The sequence below is a fragment of the Macadamia integrifolia genome, chromosome 9, assembly GCF_013358625.1.
Source record: "Macadamia integrifolia cultivar HAES 741 chromosome 9, SCU_Mint_v3, whole genome shotgun sequence".
Lineage (NCBI taxonomy): Eukaryota > Viridiplantae > Streptophyta > Magnoliopsida > Proteales > Proteaceae > Macadamia > Macadamia integrifolia.
In genome coordinates, this window is record NC_056565.1 from 8931692 (window position 1) to 8944924 (window position 13233).

The 13233-nt window shown below is 37.2% G+C and overlaps 2 protein-coding genes across 3 annotated transcripts in view; both read right to left on the bottom strand.

Moving 5' to 3' along the window:
• Window positions 1-1483: 1483 nt before the first annotated feature.
• LOC122088013 (GATA transcription factor 8-like) lies at window positions 1484-5523 on the bottom strand. Of its 2 annotated transcripts, none has more exons than XM_042657152.1 (4): window positions 5393-5523; window positions 4855-5096; window positions 2171-2674; window positions 1484-1707 (listed from the first exon to the last, which is right to left on the bottom strand). In XM_042657152.1, exons 2-4 carry the CDS (start codon window positions 5092-5094, stop codon window positions 1600-1602), a joined length of 852 nt encoding a protein of 283 aa, XP_042513086.1. In that variant the 5' UTR covers window positions 5095-5096; window positions 5393-5523; the 3' UTR covers window positions 1484-1599. The 2 variants fall into 2 exon arrangements, with proteins under 2 accessions (XP_042513086.1, XP_042513085.1); XM_042657151.1 differs by having other exon boundaries at window positions 5386-5516.
• A 3251-nt stretch (window positions 5524-8774) lies between these two features.
• The window catches only part of LOC122090092 (GATA zinc finger domain-containing protein 11-like), a 4725-nt gene continuing 266 nt past the window's right edge, over window positions 8775-13233 (bottom strand). The window contains exons 2-4 of the mRNA XM_042659930.1: window positions 12583-12849; window positions 9210-9584; window positions 8775-9033 (exon numbers count right to left, since the gene is read on the bottom strand). Of these exons, the coding sequence (XP_042515864.1) occupies window positions 8929-9033; window positions 9210-9584; window positions 12583-12840 (738 nt within the window). The 5' untranslated portion in view covers window positions 12841-12849 and the 3' untranslated portion in view covers window positions 8775-8928. The remainder of the gene's footprint in view (window positions 9034-9209; window positions 9585-12582; window positions 12850-13233) is intronic.

The window sequence follows — 13233 nt, forward strand, 5'->3', positions numbered from 1 at the left end:
TACGGTATGGAGAAATGGTAAAATGGTTGAAAAAATATTGGTATCTGTATCTTTGAGAATAAACATGTTTGACACAGTTAATATAGATCAATTCGTATCGGATATGGTAAGTGGCAATGGTACCATTGTTATTGTTTTGGGGGCTTTCTGTATAAAAAGTGCTATCTAGTTGTGGGGCCTCCAAGCCTTCTACGCCAGCACCTGGCCCAATGGGAGCACGCAGAATTTGGCTCATCTTCAATTCTTCATCATCTAATTCTCTATCAACTCTTTACTTAGGCACGACATGTGTTCCATTCGGATCCAATAGCTGTGGATCAAACCCTCCTTCAAAACCCTAAAAAAATCTGGATCTGACCGATGTCATCCCAAATACCTTCCCCCCCCCCCCCCAAAAAAAAATAGGGATGTAAATAGATAGTCGAAAATCTAAATTCGATCCGAGTTTGTATTCGTTTAGGGGTATAAACATTCGAAAATTATCTGAACCGGTCCAAAAACTAAGCGGATATAAATATGATAATCTTAGTTTCTGATCGATTATTATTCGATTCGTTTACTTATCCGACGGTAAAGAATATCCATATCCGTTTCTTTGAATCGTTTCTTACATTATAATTAAGTAAATATATTAATTTTTATTACATAATAATGGTGTAGAAATATTATATGTGATGCTAGTCATGATGGATTTGTGTTGAGTTCAGTTGGTCAGGATAGTTGAGTTCAGTTGGTGAGATGGATTTGTGTAGTTATTGAAGTACCAAGTGTTTTTTTTTTAGATAAATCTACTCTCTATGTCTCATATCTTCTCAACATTTGAACCAAAAACAGATTTGGATTAGGCTCTTAAGCTGGTTTTTGTTGTGATTCTAGGCTATGTGATTCCAAACTAAATTGTTTGAATTGATTTCTGTATTTGTTGTGAGTGAGTGAACATGTGTGATGGCTTTTATTTAAAATTACACACGGGCAAGCAAAGAAGTCTAAGTTATAACCGGATAATTGGATTCTCAGATTTGGAAAATATCCGATTACCTTTAAAATAAGCGAATTCAAATTTAATAGCGTTTTAGATATCCAATCGGATAAACGGATTGAATTCGAATAGGCACCTATTAAGCGGATTCGAATTTGGAAAGGCTTCTATTCGAGCCGAATTCGATCGGTTTACATGCCTACCAAAAAAACCATGTTTCGGACTCTTATCTCACCACCATCCTCACTGTTTGAAAAGTCAATGTTGTTAAATTGGACTATGTCCGATTGACCCGCCTACCAATACAAGTACCCACTATCCAGGTCCATGAAAACCCTGGGTAAAAGGCTCAGTTTTACTTTGACAAGTAAATACTAAAACCATGTAAAAGGAAATCAGTAGAAACCGAACCAGAATTTCAACCAAAAAAAGAAAAAGAAAAAAGAGAAAACCGAACCAGGATTATATATCAGATCCAAAATATAACTTCATCAAAGGCTTTTCTACCCCCTAAAATAAAAGCTTTTTATTATTTGGTATGGTTCATCACTACATCATCTCATGCACTACAGATAACCTTACTCCTCATACAACATTATCCCCACCATCACAATCAGTCCTTATGGTTTCTTAATTACATTTCTGGGTTTGAAGAGGGTCACTGTACTAATCTCCATAATCTTCTTTTGCTTCTTCTTGAGCCGAATTCCACAGGCGTTGCAGAGAGTCTGCAAAAGTTGCAACATAAAAGGGATTTTTACAAGAAGTTAGGATCTAAATCAGTCATTAATTAAAATTTATAGTTCTATGTTGGGGTGTCAAATTTCAGCCCAAACAGGCCAGTGTTTGTTCCAGTCTAGACCGAACTGAACTGAAGCCTCATCAACTGGGTTATGGGTCGAACTTTTGTGAAACCCAAAAAGGGGAAAAGAATATGATATTTTTCTTTTTGGGCTAACTATGGATATCCAATTCTTTGGTCTAACTAGTTCCGGGGTTATGTTGATCCCACAACCGCATAGACTGGATCATATGAGGTTAAATGAGAACTGAAGTTCTCAATTGACAACTATAGCTCAATGGTATATGAACACATATCAAAGGACTTTTGAAACTAAAACTCTATTAACTCCCAAAATCTCAAATGCTTTCTTTAAAGTGAGCAAAAATTAACGAAAAGAATAATTTCACCTTTCGGCCATGAGGTCCATTGCGCCATAACGGTGTATTGTTTGTTTTGCAGAAGTTACATGCTTTGTTTCCATTTTCGGAGCCATTGCCGGTATTCAGTACAGCCACCTTTGCGCTCCTAACTGGAGTTTTCTTGTTGCCCACAGGGTCCTCCTTGTTATAAATAGGTTGAGATAGTGCCAAACTCAGATCAAGTTCACCATACTTAACTGCGAGTTTGGGGATAATAGGACGAGGACGACGACGAAGAGATGCCATTCCAGAAGTTGAACCCAAGAGATTAACGAACCCACTAGTACGGTTGTTAATCTTGTAGGTGCGGGTGGCACGGTATGGGCTAGGGGTAACCCACGGCCGGAAAGAGCTTCCTCCAGTGATCAGTCCATGGCTGTTACTTACCCGTTCACAAGTGGTGGTGTTGGCGGTGTAGGTAACTTGGTTGTAGCTTGGGGCCCATGACCTAAATGCACTTGCTCCAATTGTCAGTTCATGGGTTTTCCCAACCTGATCCAAAAAAAAAAAAGGTTTAATATTTATTTAAATTATTGGACTGAGTTTTCCTTCACTCACTATAAAGAAATAATTTCTCATCAATGGATGTTAGTGCTTTAAAATGAGCATGAGGAATAGTGGGAGGGTTATATTTGACCCTAAATGTGAAGGGACTAATTAATTAATCAAGATATAAATATGAAAGAGAGTTTTATGCATAACCGTATAAGTACATGGTTGTGCCTTCAATTCTTGAATCGGAAAGAAAAGAGATATAATCACAATTTTGCTCATCCAACGATTGTAAAGCACAACCATGAATGTACATGTGCAATCGCATAAAAAATAAATTTAAAAATCCTCTATCACATTGTACTAGTGCGGTGAAGATTTGAATGGTTGAGAATACCTTGTTGTGTATGCCCGATGCTTCCAATCGCCCAAATCCTCACCGCACAGGTGCAATGCGATAAAGAATGATTGCTCAAAAAATATCTAGGTCTAAAAAAAAATGGGGTTGGGATCTTGATTACTATGTTGAGAAATCCTATAATGACACGTCATCATAATAGCCGTCACTCGATATTCGTGAGCACCACCGAGTCTGGGGTTGGGGATCATGACTTCATGCGTACTCAATCCGTACACATTCACGAGGCCAATCCTCCGCGTCACCCAAGCCGTCAAAGCAATTCTCTGAAAATATTCTAAACTAGGAAACCATTTCATAAAACGCAACACTTTCGTGATGATGCGGAAGACACTTTAGTTGGACACCATGCTTCAAATGAAGGTCCCAAGAGACCCATTAAATGCCATTTATGTCCTCAACTGAGTTTAAAAACCCAAAATTGGGATCCGAATCGATCCCAGATCGGTTATGATCAGTGAGAAATCGATTCAGAATCTTAATCGGTTAAAACTTAAAAACCATATCTTAAGGGTCGGATGAGCTGGATCGGCTGGCTGGAATCACGATCGGCCTCTGCCATTTCTGATCCAGATAGGCAGAAGGCCAGAAATCAAAATCAGTCTTGGACAATCGAGATTCGAGAACAATCCAAGACTTAGGAATCGGATGGGTGAATCATATGATTCGGGATTATAGTTTCTCCGATTCCACTTGTTATAAACCGGATCGAAGATCTTGGATCAGATCCCACTGCTAACCATAGATTGAATCCACCTAGAGGAAGAACAGCTTATTCCCTGGGGAAAAAAAAAAGACTCCATCAGCCAAAAAGCTGAGAAAAGGTTGCATGTATGATTGGAAGAGAGATTGGTTGAGAGTAGATCAGGTTTTCTTAGGAAAATCATTTTTGTATTGGATTGATCCACACAATTGGAATTGACTTGATAAAAAACCCTGTGGTGGATTCCATCTGTATGGATTAGATCGTATAATAATAGTTCTTGTACGAGAACTAATCCACGCTCGGATGAAACACCATCTCTAGTTGCATGTTAAAAAAAAAAAAAAAAAAACAGTAGAAAGAAAAAGGAAAAATCCGGTTTTGAGCTTCCTTTCCCCATCAAGGGGGACAGTAGAAAACGTTTCTCAATGTTGCTGTCAATTACAAAGCATTGGCTTCAATATTGGGGTAGTTGCCCCCCCCTTGCCTTTGGCAGCTGCCTCCTCTTGGAATAGGGATGCCACACCTGCCTGCCATCTTGGGTTATCATAGTGGCCTATGGAACCTCGACAAAAATAACTAATGAAAAAGGAAAACTGTAGAAACACTAGTTGGTGATCAGTTAGATATTAATACGGATCGGTTGATCAGACAAAGATAAAAAAAGGTGTACCTAATGTATGTTCTTTTCGCTCCATGGTATGGGGAGGATCTTAATAGACTCAGCGTTATCATGGCGGAAAGGAGGTTTTCTAACTTGATCCCGCAACCAATGAAGCAACCTTACCATTGTGTCGAGTTCTAGCCTCTTAAAACTCGATCCAACAATTAAACATTAAACAATTGCACACAAAAAAAAAAAAAAGTTCACCACCAAAAAAAATAAAAAATAAAAAAACAGTCAAAGTGAGAGCACTGATAAGAGTGACGATAGAGACAGTAAACGTCCCTCTGAAACCTCAAAATTCTTTGTGATCATCATCATCAATGAACAAAAAGCCTAAACCATCGTTTTGTGACTGAAACATGAAACATATTAAAGGGTATGTTAATTTATACCTGTGGAGGGATTGGTGAGGGGCCATTGAAGACAGTGAAAGGATGATGAACAGTTGGGTTGTTATGCAGCAGACCAAGATTATGATAACAACCCACTTCGCCGTCACCACCATTCTCTGATTTTCCAACGCGGCTAATCAAATCCTGCTCCTTCAATTCCCTTGGCATTTGCATCATCGGTTCCATTTGCATCAAATACATCTTCCTCATCATGTCCCAATAAGCTACTCTGAACTCCATCTCTGCTAACCCAAGAAGACCATGCAAAAAAAAAAAAAAAAAAAAGCAACAGAGAGAATCAAAAGAAGCCCGGGTAAAAAATGAGATCCAGAAACTAGATATTTCCCGGGAAGTCGATATCTAGTTAAGAAGATGAATAGACAGATCAATCAAAGAAAGTGAAGAAAGAAACAAGAAGAAGAACACAAGTGAGATAGAAAGTACAGATAAGAGATAGGCTTTCTTAATATGAAACACAAAGATGAAAATAGAGAGACAAGAAGAAAGAGAGAGAGAGAGAGAGAGTCTTACCCCTTACCTGCAGTATGGGGAACCAAGTATCCAAACTGGAATTCACAATGGGAGAGAGGGAGAGATAACCCTTATTTATAGGGTGGTTTTGGAGAGAAGATCCGTTGTGAACCCTAGATTTTATGTAGATCATCTCTGGGCATCGATCATTGAAGACATGCAAAATGCCGACCAGGGTGTGTAAAAAGGAAAATAATAATAATAATAATAATTTTCTATAAAGAAAAGAAAAGAAAAAAAAAGAACTAAACAGCTAGCTCTATTAGTGTTACCCCTCACCAGTAGCCAATGGGAAGCTACCCATAAAGGCACAACCAATCCTCACCTTACCACCTTTCCCCAGTTGGCTTCAGTTCTTCATCTATAGGCAATTTTATTTTCCCTTTTTTGTGAATCCCGTCTCACTGATTAATTAAAAAAAATTCCAATTACGGAACCCCAAAAATATCACATTTAATGATAATGAGATATAAGAGGGAAAATAAATATAAATTCAAAAACTGGGATCGGAGGTGGTTAATTATCTCTTCTGATTTTCTTGGAAATTGAAATTAATTTCACGATTCGATGTCATCTTCTTCAAAGTGATCCTTCTTTCCCTTTAGTTCTTTGCCCTCTTGTTGGGAAATTTAAAGGATCACTATCATCATCTTTTGGGCGTTTCTATTCTCCCAACTCGTTTTTCTTGTGTTCTTCACCTATTTATTTATTATCTTTTGTACTCTTTTTAGGACTATTTTTTTCACATTATGTGATCAGTTTCTCAATTGTATGAACTTGGTTTTGATAATTGAACCATTTTAAAATTCAGGTTGAACCAGCTGATCAAACCAGCTTTAATTAGAATCGGACAATTTTAAGTTCTCATTTTCAAATTAGGGAAAAGCTGAGCACACTACTGGGATGCTCAACTTGTGTCACCCTTTCTCCTCTCTCCTTTGGAGATGACCCAATGCTCCTCTCATCCCACCTTCATTAGTTGAGTCGCTAGCTCCTTTTACTCTCAATCCACTCCCTTAATCTTAATTCGCTATCCTAGATATTAAGTAATACTTGTTTTCGACATCCCCTTGAGATGAGCTTCCATGGAATCCACTCAATGTGAACGCCTATTGTAAGAAGAGAGTGAACAAGTGGATTCCATGTATGGATCAGTCAGCGTATGAGGAATGGTTCTCGTGTGAGGACCTGATCTGGACTCCCTTGAGATAGACTTCTATATTGAAGGAAGTTCATAAGCCTCATGCTAACCTATATTCATGAAATGTAACGAATCATTACATACATGGAAACCATCTAGCTCCAGCTAAGTAATTACAGTTGACAGTATTGCGAAAGAATATCTGACAAGATTTCTTATAAAAACCGATGCGTTAATTAAGATTCCTTTCCCAGCTCTCGATGTTCCTATTTTAGCGATTGGTGTCTAGTCTTTGACTCCCAGCCAAACATAGTGTGTCTGGTCTTTAACACCCATTCTCATGAGCAGGATTCTACTCCCTCGGCCTCTTGCAAAGCCCAAGGGAGTGTGAAGTAATTGATATACCCAAAATCATCTCGCCAATAGGCACACAATGCGTGACATTCAAAAGAGCCAAACATAAAAGGAAATGACTCTCCACCGACCCACAAGGGCAAACAAGGCATTTTACAACCTTATAATTAGGATTTAAGGATTCATTACACCTGCCCTATAAAAAACGAAGGGAAAAAAAAAAGAGGTCAATATTTCTCCCTCTATCTCAATTTCTCCAATTTACTATTATTGTCTGAAAATTGATTTTTGCACTAGAGAGTCTTGGCCGGAGCATCCCTCTGGCCCTCTTTTTTACAGGTTCCCAAAGTTGATGGTAGATTTTTTGTCGCAACAATGCCCTTTATCTCACTCTATTTGGGAAGGTATTGTTAGGACTTTTTATCTGGGCTTAACTAATATCAATTGACCCACTAGGCCCAAACAGTTATACCCATTTTGATTAGGAAACTCCTATCCTTTTCTATTATGGTCCCTACAGCCATTACTTACACAACATATTGTTTGGAAGCATTTCTTTCTCACAAGAGTAAGCTCACAGAAAAAGAAAACCCATGGGTAAGAGGCTACAGAAGATCTCAGTAAATGGACTCCAATTTGTTACACAACATATTGTTTGAAAGCATTGCTTTCTCACCAGAGCAAGCACATAGAAAGAGGAAAGCCATGGGTAAGAGGCTGCAGAAGATCTCAGTAGAGGGACTCCAATTGCATAGTTCCTCATCATTATTCGTGAGAGTATTATTGTTTGTGATTTAGGAACTCCACCCGCGCTCAAGAAGTATGTGGTTAATCTCTTTTATGATTCGTACTTGTGTTCTAAACACTATAGGGTTGTCCATATGATTCTATGGAATAGAATCCCTAATAGGTATTAGTCATAAATGGTGTCCCAATCCTAGGCAAATCCTTGGATTTGAACAAGAATGGATTAGTTCTTCATTAGTGGCAAAACATGCTATATGATTAAATTGGTAAGCTTGCATTCTGTGAATGCGCCAATGCGGTGTATCATATGTAGTGTAAGATGAATCTTAGAAGTTGGGTAGGCAAGTCAAGGACGTATAGCAAATTAACATACATCCACAACCAAATCCAAATTCCAACTCCCATTCAGCTGGATTTGGCTATGACAATGATTAGTGCCTCCTATTGTCAATGATTTTTGCAGCCTAGCATTTTCCATCCTATGGAATTTGTCTTCCAGAGATTTGAACATTTAGCTAACCTCAACAACATTCCTCATCTTGTGCTCACGCATCACCTCCTCAATAAACCCATTAAATATCTTCCCCGAAACCTTGATCTGCTTCACGTATCCCTTCAAATCTGAGAAACCCAACCAAGGGATGCAATCCCCGATTCATCACCCCATTCGAGGAGAACAATTCCTCAAACATCTTCTTGATTCCCAATGCCACTACTGGTTCAAAGAATTTCTTCCTAGAAACTAGACTCAATGAGTTTATTATGACTCGAGCAAAAACACTGAGTCAATGAAAACTCAAGGCTAACTCTGACTTGATTCAATCATTTTTTAATTAAATATGGGTAAGTCTACATGAATCCTTAATAGGTTTCAACCTTATTTCCAACTATGATTATCAGTAATACTAGGTGAGAGACAAAACTTTTCCACAAGTACCAAAATCTTTACCATGCAAAAGATGGAAAATAAATCTCGTGAAAAAAAGAAGTAGAAATTCAAGTTGAACATATAAGAAGAAACAAAATAAAAGAGAAACATTAATTTAATCTGGGTTAAGAAGAAAAATAAAGGTGATTATTTAAGGTAGAGAGAGAGAGAGAGAGAGAGAGAGAGAGAGAGAGAGAGAGAGAGAGAGAGAGAGAGAGAGAGAGAGTCCAAGACATTAAAGGGTTAATAAGTTGGTATGGTTCATCATATCATGTTCTACAAAAAAAAGAAATAGTTCGTCATATAATGCAGTATATGAATAAACTTTATTCTCCAAACAACATTATCCCCACCATCACCATCCCTGTACTTATTATGGTTTCCTAATAACATTTCTGGGTTTGGGGAAGGCCTCATTGCTCCACTGAACTCTCTTTTGCAGCTTCTGGAAATGAATTCCGCAGGCATTACAAAGAGCCTGCGAAAGTTAAAAGAAACAAAAGAGTTTTACTACAAGAAAATAGAAAAAACCGAAATTCATAATGCACTTTAGAACTAAAATATATTTGAGAATTCATACCAAACACAGCCTAAATGTGAACAAAAAGGTTAATGAAGCTTCATACAATCTCAAAAAGAAAAAAGGATTTTTACCCTGAGGCCACGAGGTCCGCCACGCCAGAGCAGTGTATCGCCCCTCTTACAGATGGTACATACTTTGTTTCCATTTCCATAGCCACTGCCGGGATTCAGGTTAGCCACCATGCCTCTTTGAAATGGGTTTTCACCAATAGATTGCGGAGGTGCCAAACTTAGATCTTCTCTAGCATATCGCATTGCAAGTATGGGGATCATACATCGACGAGGAGGAACAGATGACATTACAGGGGTTTCACCTAAGAAATCGATGAACCCTGTAGTGTTCTTGTTGTTGGTGGTGGGGGCGACATGGTGATCAGTGCTAGGAATAACCCAAGTCTGAAAAGCTCTTGCTTTGGTTATCTGATCTCCATGTTGTTTGTTCCTTACCTGTTACCCACAAAAACGTAATTAATACTCACTTACAATATTGTCTCCCAAGATATAAATTTCATAGTAAGAAGAAGAAGAAAGTTTCTCTCGCGGCTAAGGATTTTCACTGCATCTACCATGACGTGACCCCATTATTGGACTCCTGAGGATTAGCATCTTTGTTAAATTCCTATCTTTTAATGTAAAGTGATTGCATTAATAAGATTAAAGGAGATCATAATATACAGAGCTTACAAGCCAATCTGGGTAGAAAAGAAAACATAAACCAATAATGAATTTTAGCCCAAATTGGACATAGAATGAACTCTATATTTAATATTTAAAACAGCCTCAAACAAAACTTGTCATATGATATGAAAAAAATCTCACCCTTGATTTTAAGCCTCCCTAGAGCTTTAGGAGACTGTGCAAACCTTCAAAAGGGCATGAGGAGGCCCTTAATATCAATATTTTTTCAATCAAGCCAATATTACAACAACTAATAGTAAAAGTTTATATTTAGCAAGCCTTGGTGCTAGCTTCATGTGATATTATCATAAATCCATATCCTAACTTGGTTAAATTGATTTATTTAATAGAAATCGGAAGTAAATGAAATATTTAAAATGATAAATTATCTTTATTTGTTGTTGAAAACAAGCCAATAACAATTCACATGTTGAAAGATTCTTTTCTCAAGTAGATTAAGCTAGCGTCAAACAATATCAACAGACATGTTAAATGAAGAAGGAGACATAAGGATATATATATATATATATATATATAGGTGCAAAAACAATATTAAGCTAGTGTAGAATTTGATATTTTGTTTAGCTTAAACATACACTTCTTTTATCAATTATATTTGTAATCGTTAGTAATATGAAAATCAATCATTGTTTTGATAAAAGATATATTAAATATTACAGTGTCTTTTGAGAAAAGAAAGTGAAAATATTTGGGAGGAAGAAGTCAATAGTCTAATTGTGTTTTTTCACACCCACGTCAATAGGCTTGAATGAAATCAAGTACATAAAAAAAAGGCCCTAAAAATCTTAGGGGTGCCATTTTAACGCTCAAATCAACCGGCCTAATGACCACATAAAATCAAAACCAAATCAACATTCGGATTTAAGAAATATAATTTAGTTTTGTCCATGTAGAACCGACTAAGACCCTATCAAAACCAAAAGATTCAGATAAATCTAGATCGATATCAATCGAGGCCAATCCTAATTTTTCCAATTTGGTTCAAGCCAACTATGTAATAAAACACCCTAGATGTATAAAATGTACCGAATTGGACCAATTCAGATCCCGATCCTAGTTTTTCATTTTAAAATCATCATGACACTTTTTTTTGGGGGGTGGTGGACACCTTAGGTTATGTTTGGTAGCTTAAAAAATAATAATAAAAAAGATAAAATAAGACAAAATCATAATTATACAATGATCCTTTTATGTCTCTACCTTTCTCTTAAAATTAAATTTAAAAAAGAAATCTTTTCTTTTCTTAACTGCCAAGCACAGCTTTATAAAAATCAACCTAAAGCCAAGAAGAGATGAATAGAAGTCAAAGCCAGATTAGCGATCTCATTAGTCAATCAATTCCATGCAAATTAGGAATCTTATGGTGACAGGTCAGCAGAGTAGCCGTCACTCGAAACTCATGAGCACCAACGTATTGGATTGGGGGATCATATCACCAAGCCATTTCGTACAACAGACAAGTCAACACCATCATGATGATGTGGATGACACCTAAGTTTCTACGAAATAAAAAGAACCAAAAAAAAAAAAATGACACCTTCGTTGGATTACGAGCATCAAATGAAGGTCCAAAAGAGACCCATAATCAGGATCCGAATCGGCCTAGAATTCGTCAAGATTGTTGAGAAAATCGGTCAGAATCGACCAAAACATATCCTAATCTTACCTTTCATACAAGGGTCGGATAAGATGGATCGGCTGGAATCGGGATATATTGAACCTTTGGTCTTGAGTTTTGTTTCTCAATTATGTTAGATGGAGGCAACAACTATGCTGCCTTGCCCAGGACCAACTGACTACACTGGACTGCATCCAAGAGATAAAAAAAAAAAAGTAAAAAGAAAAAAAATCTGTCAAAAAGGGAGGAAATGGTTTGTGAGGCTTTTTGCGTTGTACACATGATGGAAGGGATCAGTCACCATCAATTGTTGCACGTAATCTTTGAAAAGCAGGAATAATAGTAGATCAACAATCTAATCAAAATCAGCTGAATCTCAATCTTGGTTTCTATCGATTTTTAATTCAAAAAATTGGTTGATTTTTAGGGTTCAAGTCGATTCCCACCAATGAATTCTAATAGAATTAGAAGTAAGATTAACTTAGGCTGATCCAGTTATCGATAACTTTTAAAGAGAGATAACTTAGTACATCAAGATTAGCATCAGAAACTTGATCCGATTGTCTATATCTTTTACCAACTATACATATCGATATCAAACATGACTAATATTGATACAGATCAATGGACATAGTACTGACACCTTTATCAACCTATGTTTGAAGTTGTGTCTGTCAAGATTTAAAAAATAAAAATTGTTTGTAGGTGTGTCTGTCAAGAGAAATCTGACCCCGCAACAAAACATGGAAGAGATTTCCCTAAGAGTGAACTGCCTTAAGAACATCATACAATATGCCAGGGAGTATATATATATATATATATATATGTATGTATGTATGTATGTATATATGTATATGGAGATAGAGGGTCAAATCAGGACCCTCTCTTTCTTCCTTCACCGATGGGTGAAAGAAAACTTTGTCCATAAGCATAAAACATTTCCTTTAAAAATCATACCTAAAAAAAAATACCCAACTTCACCCAAAAAACAAGAGGAGCCAAAGTGAGAGAGAACTGTGAGTAAGCATCTTACTGAAAACCAAAAGTATTCTCTGATCATCAAAAGGCAAAGACCTAAAAGATGTGTAACTGAAACATGAAACAGATGAAAAGAGCATATGTTTATACCTGTGTAGGGATAGGAAAGGGGCCATAGATGTTAGCAGTGGAGGGATTAGTTGGAGTTGGGTTGTTATCGAGCTTCATACCAAACGAGAGAGAACAATCTATCATGTTCCCACCATTTCCGTCATCTGATTTTCCAAGTCTACTAATGAGATCTTGTTCCTTCGGTTCGTTTGTCCTATCTTTCATCATGAGCTCGATTTGCATTATATAGATCATCTTCTTCCTCAACAAGTTCAGAGTAGATTCTTTGAACACCATCTCTGCTACCTCAAAACCATGCAGAAAGAACAAAAAAAGGAAAAACTCATCAGAAACACTTTAGGAACCGCAATCAAGAAAAATGAAAGAGATAGAAAGAGATCATAAGAGGTTAACTGAGATTAAAGGATGGGTTAGTGGAGATGAAGAGAGGAAGATAAGAGGGATCGGGGGGATGAGTAAAGGTGTAACGGCATTGATCTGGCAGGAAAGCCCTGGAAAACACTGGAGAGAGAGAGAGAGAGAGAGAGAGAGAGAGAGAGAGAGAGAGAGAGAGAGAGAGAGAGAGAGAGAGCCACTAGAAAACACTGGAGAAGTAACAGAAAGACAATTTCTTGGAACTAATGGCTTAAAAGCATCAAAAGCATCCATTTCCATTTGCAGAGTGACCGA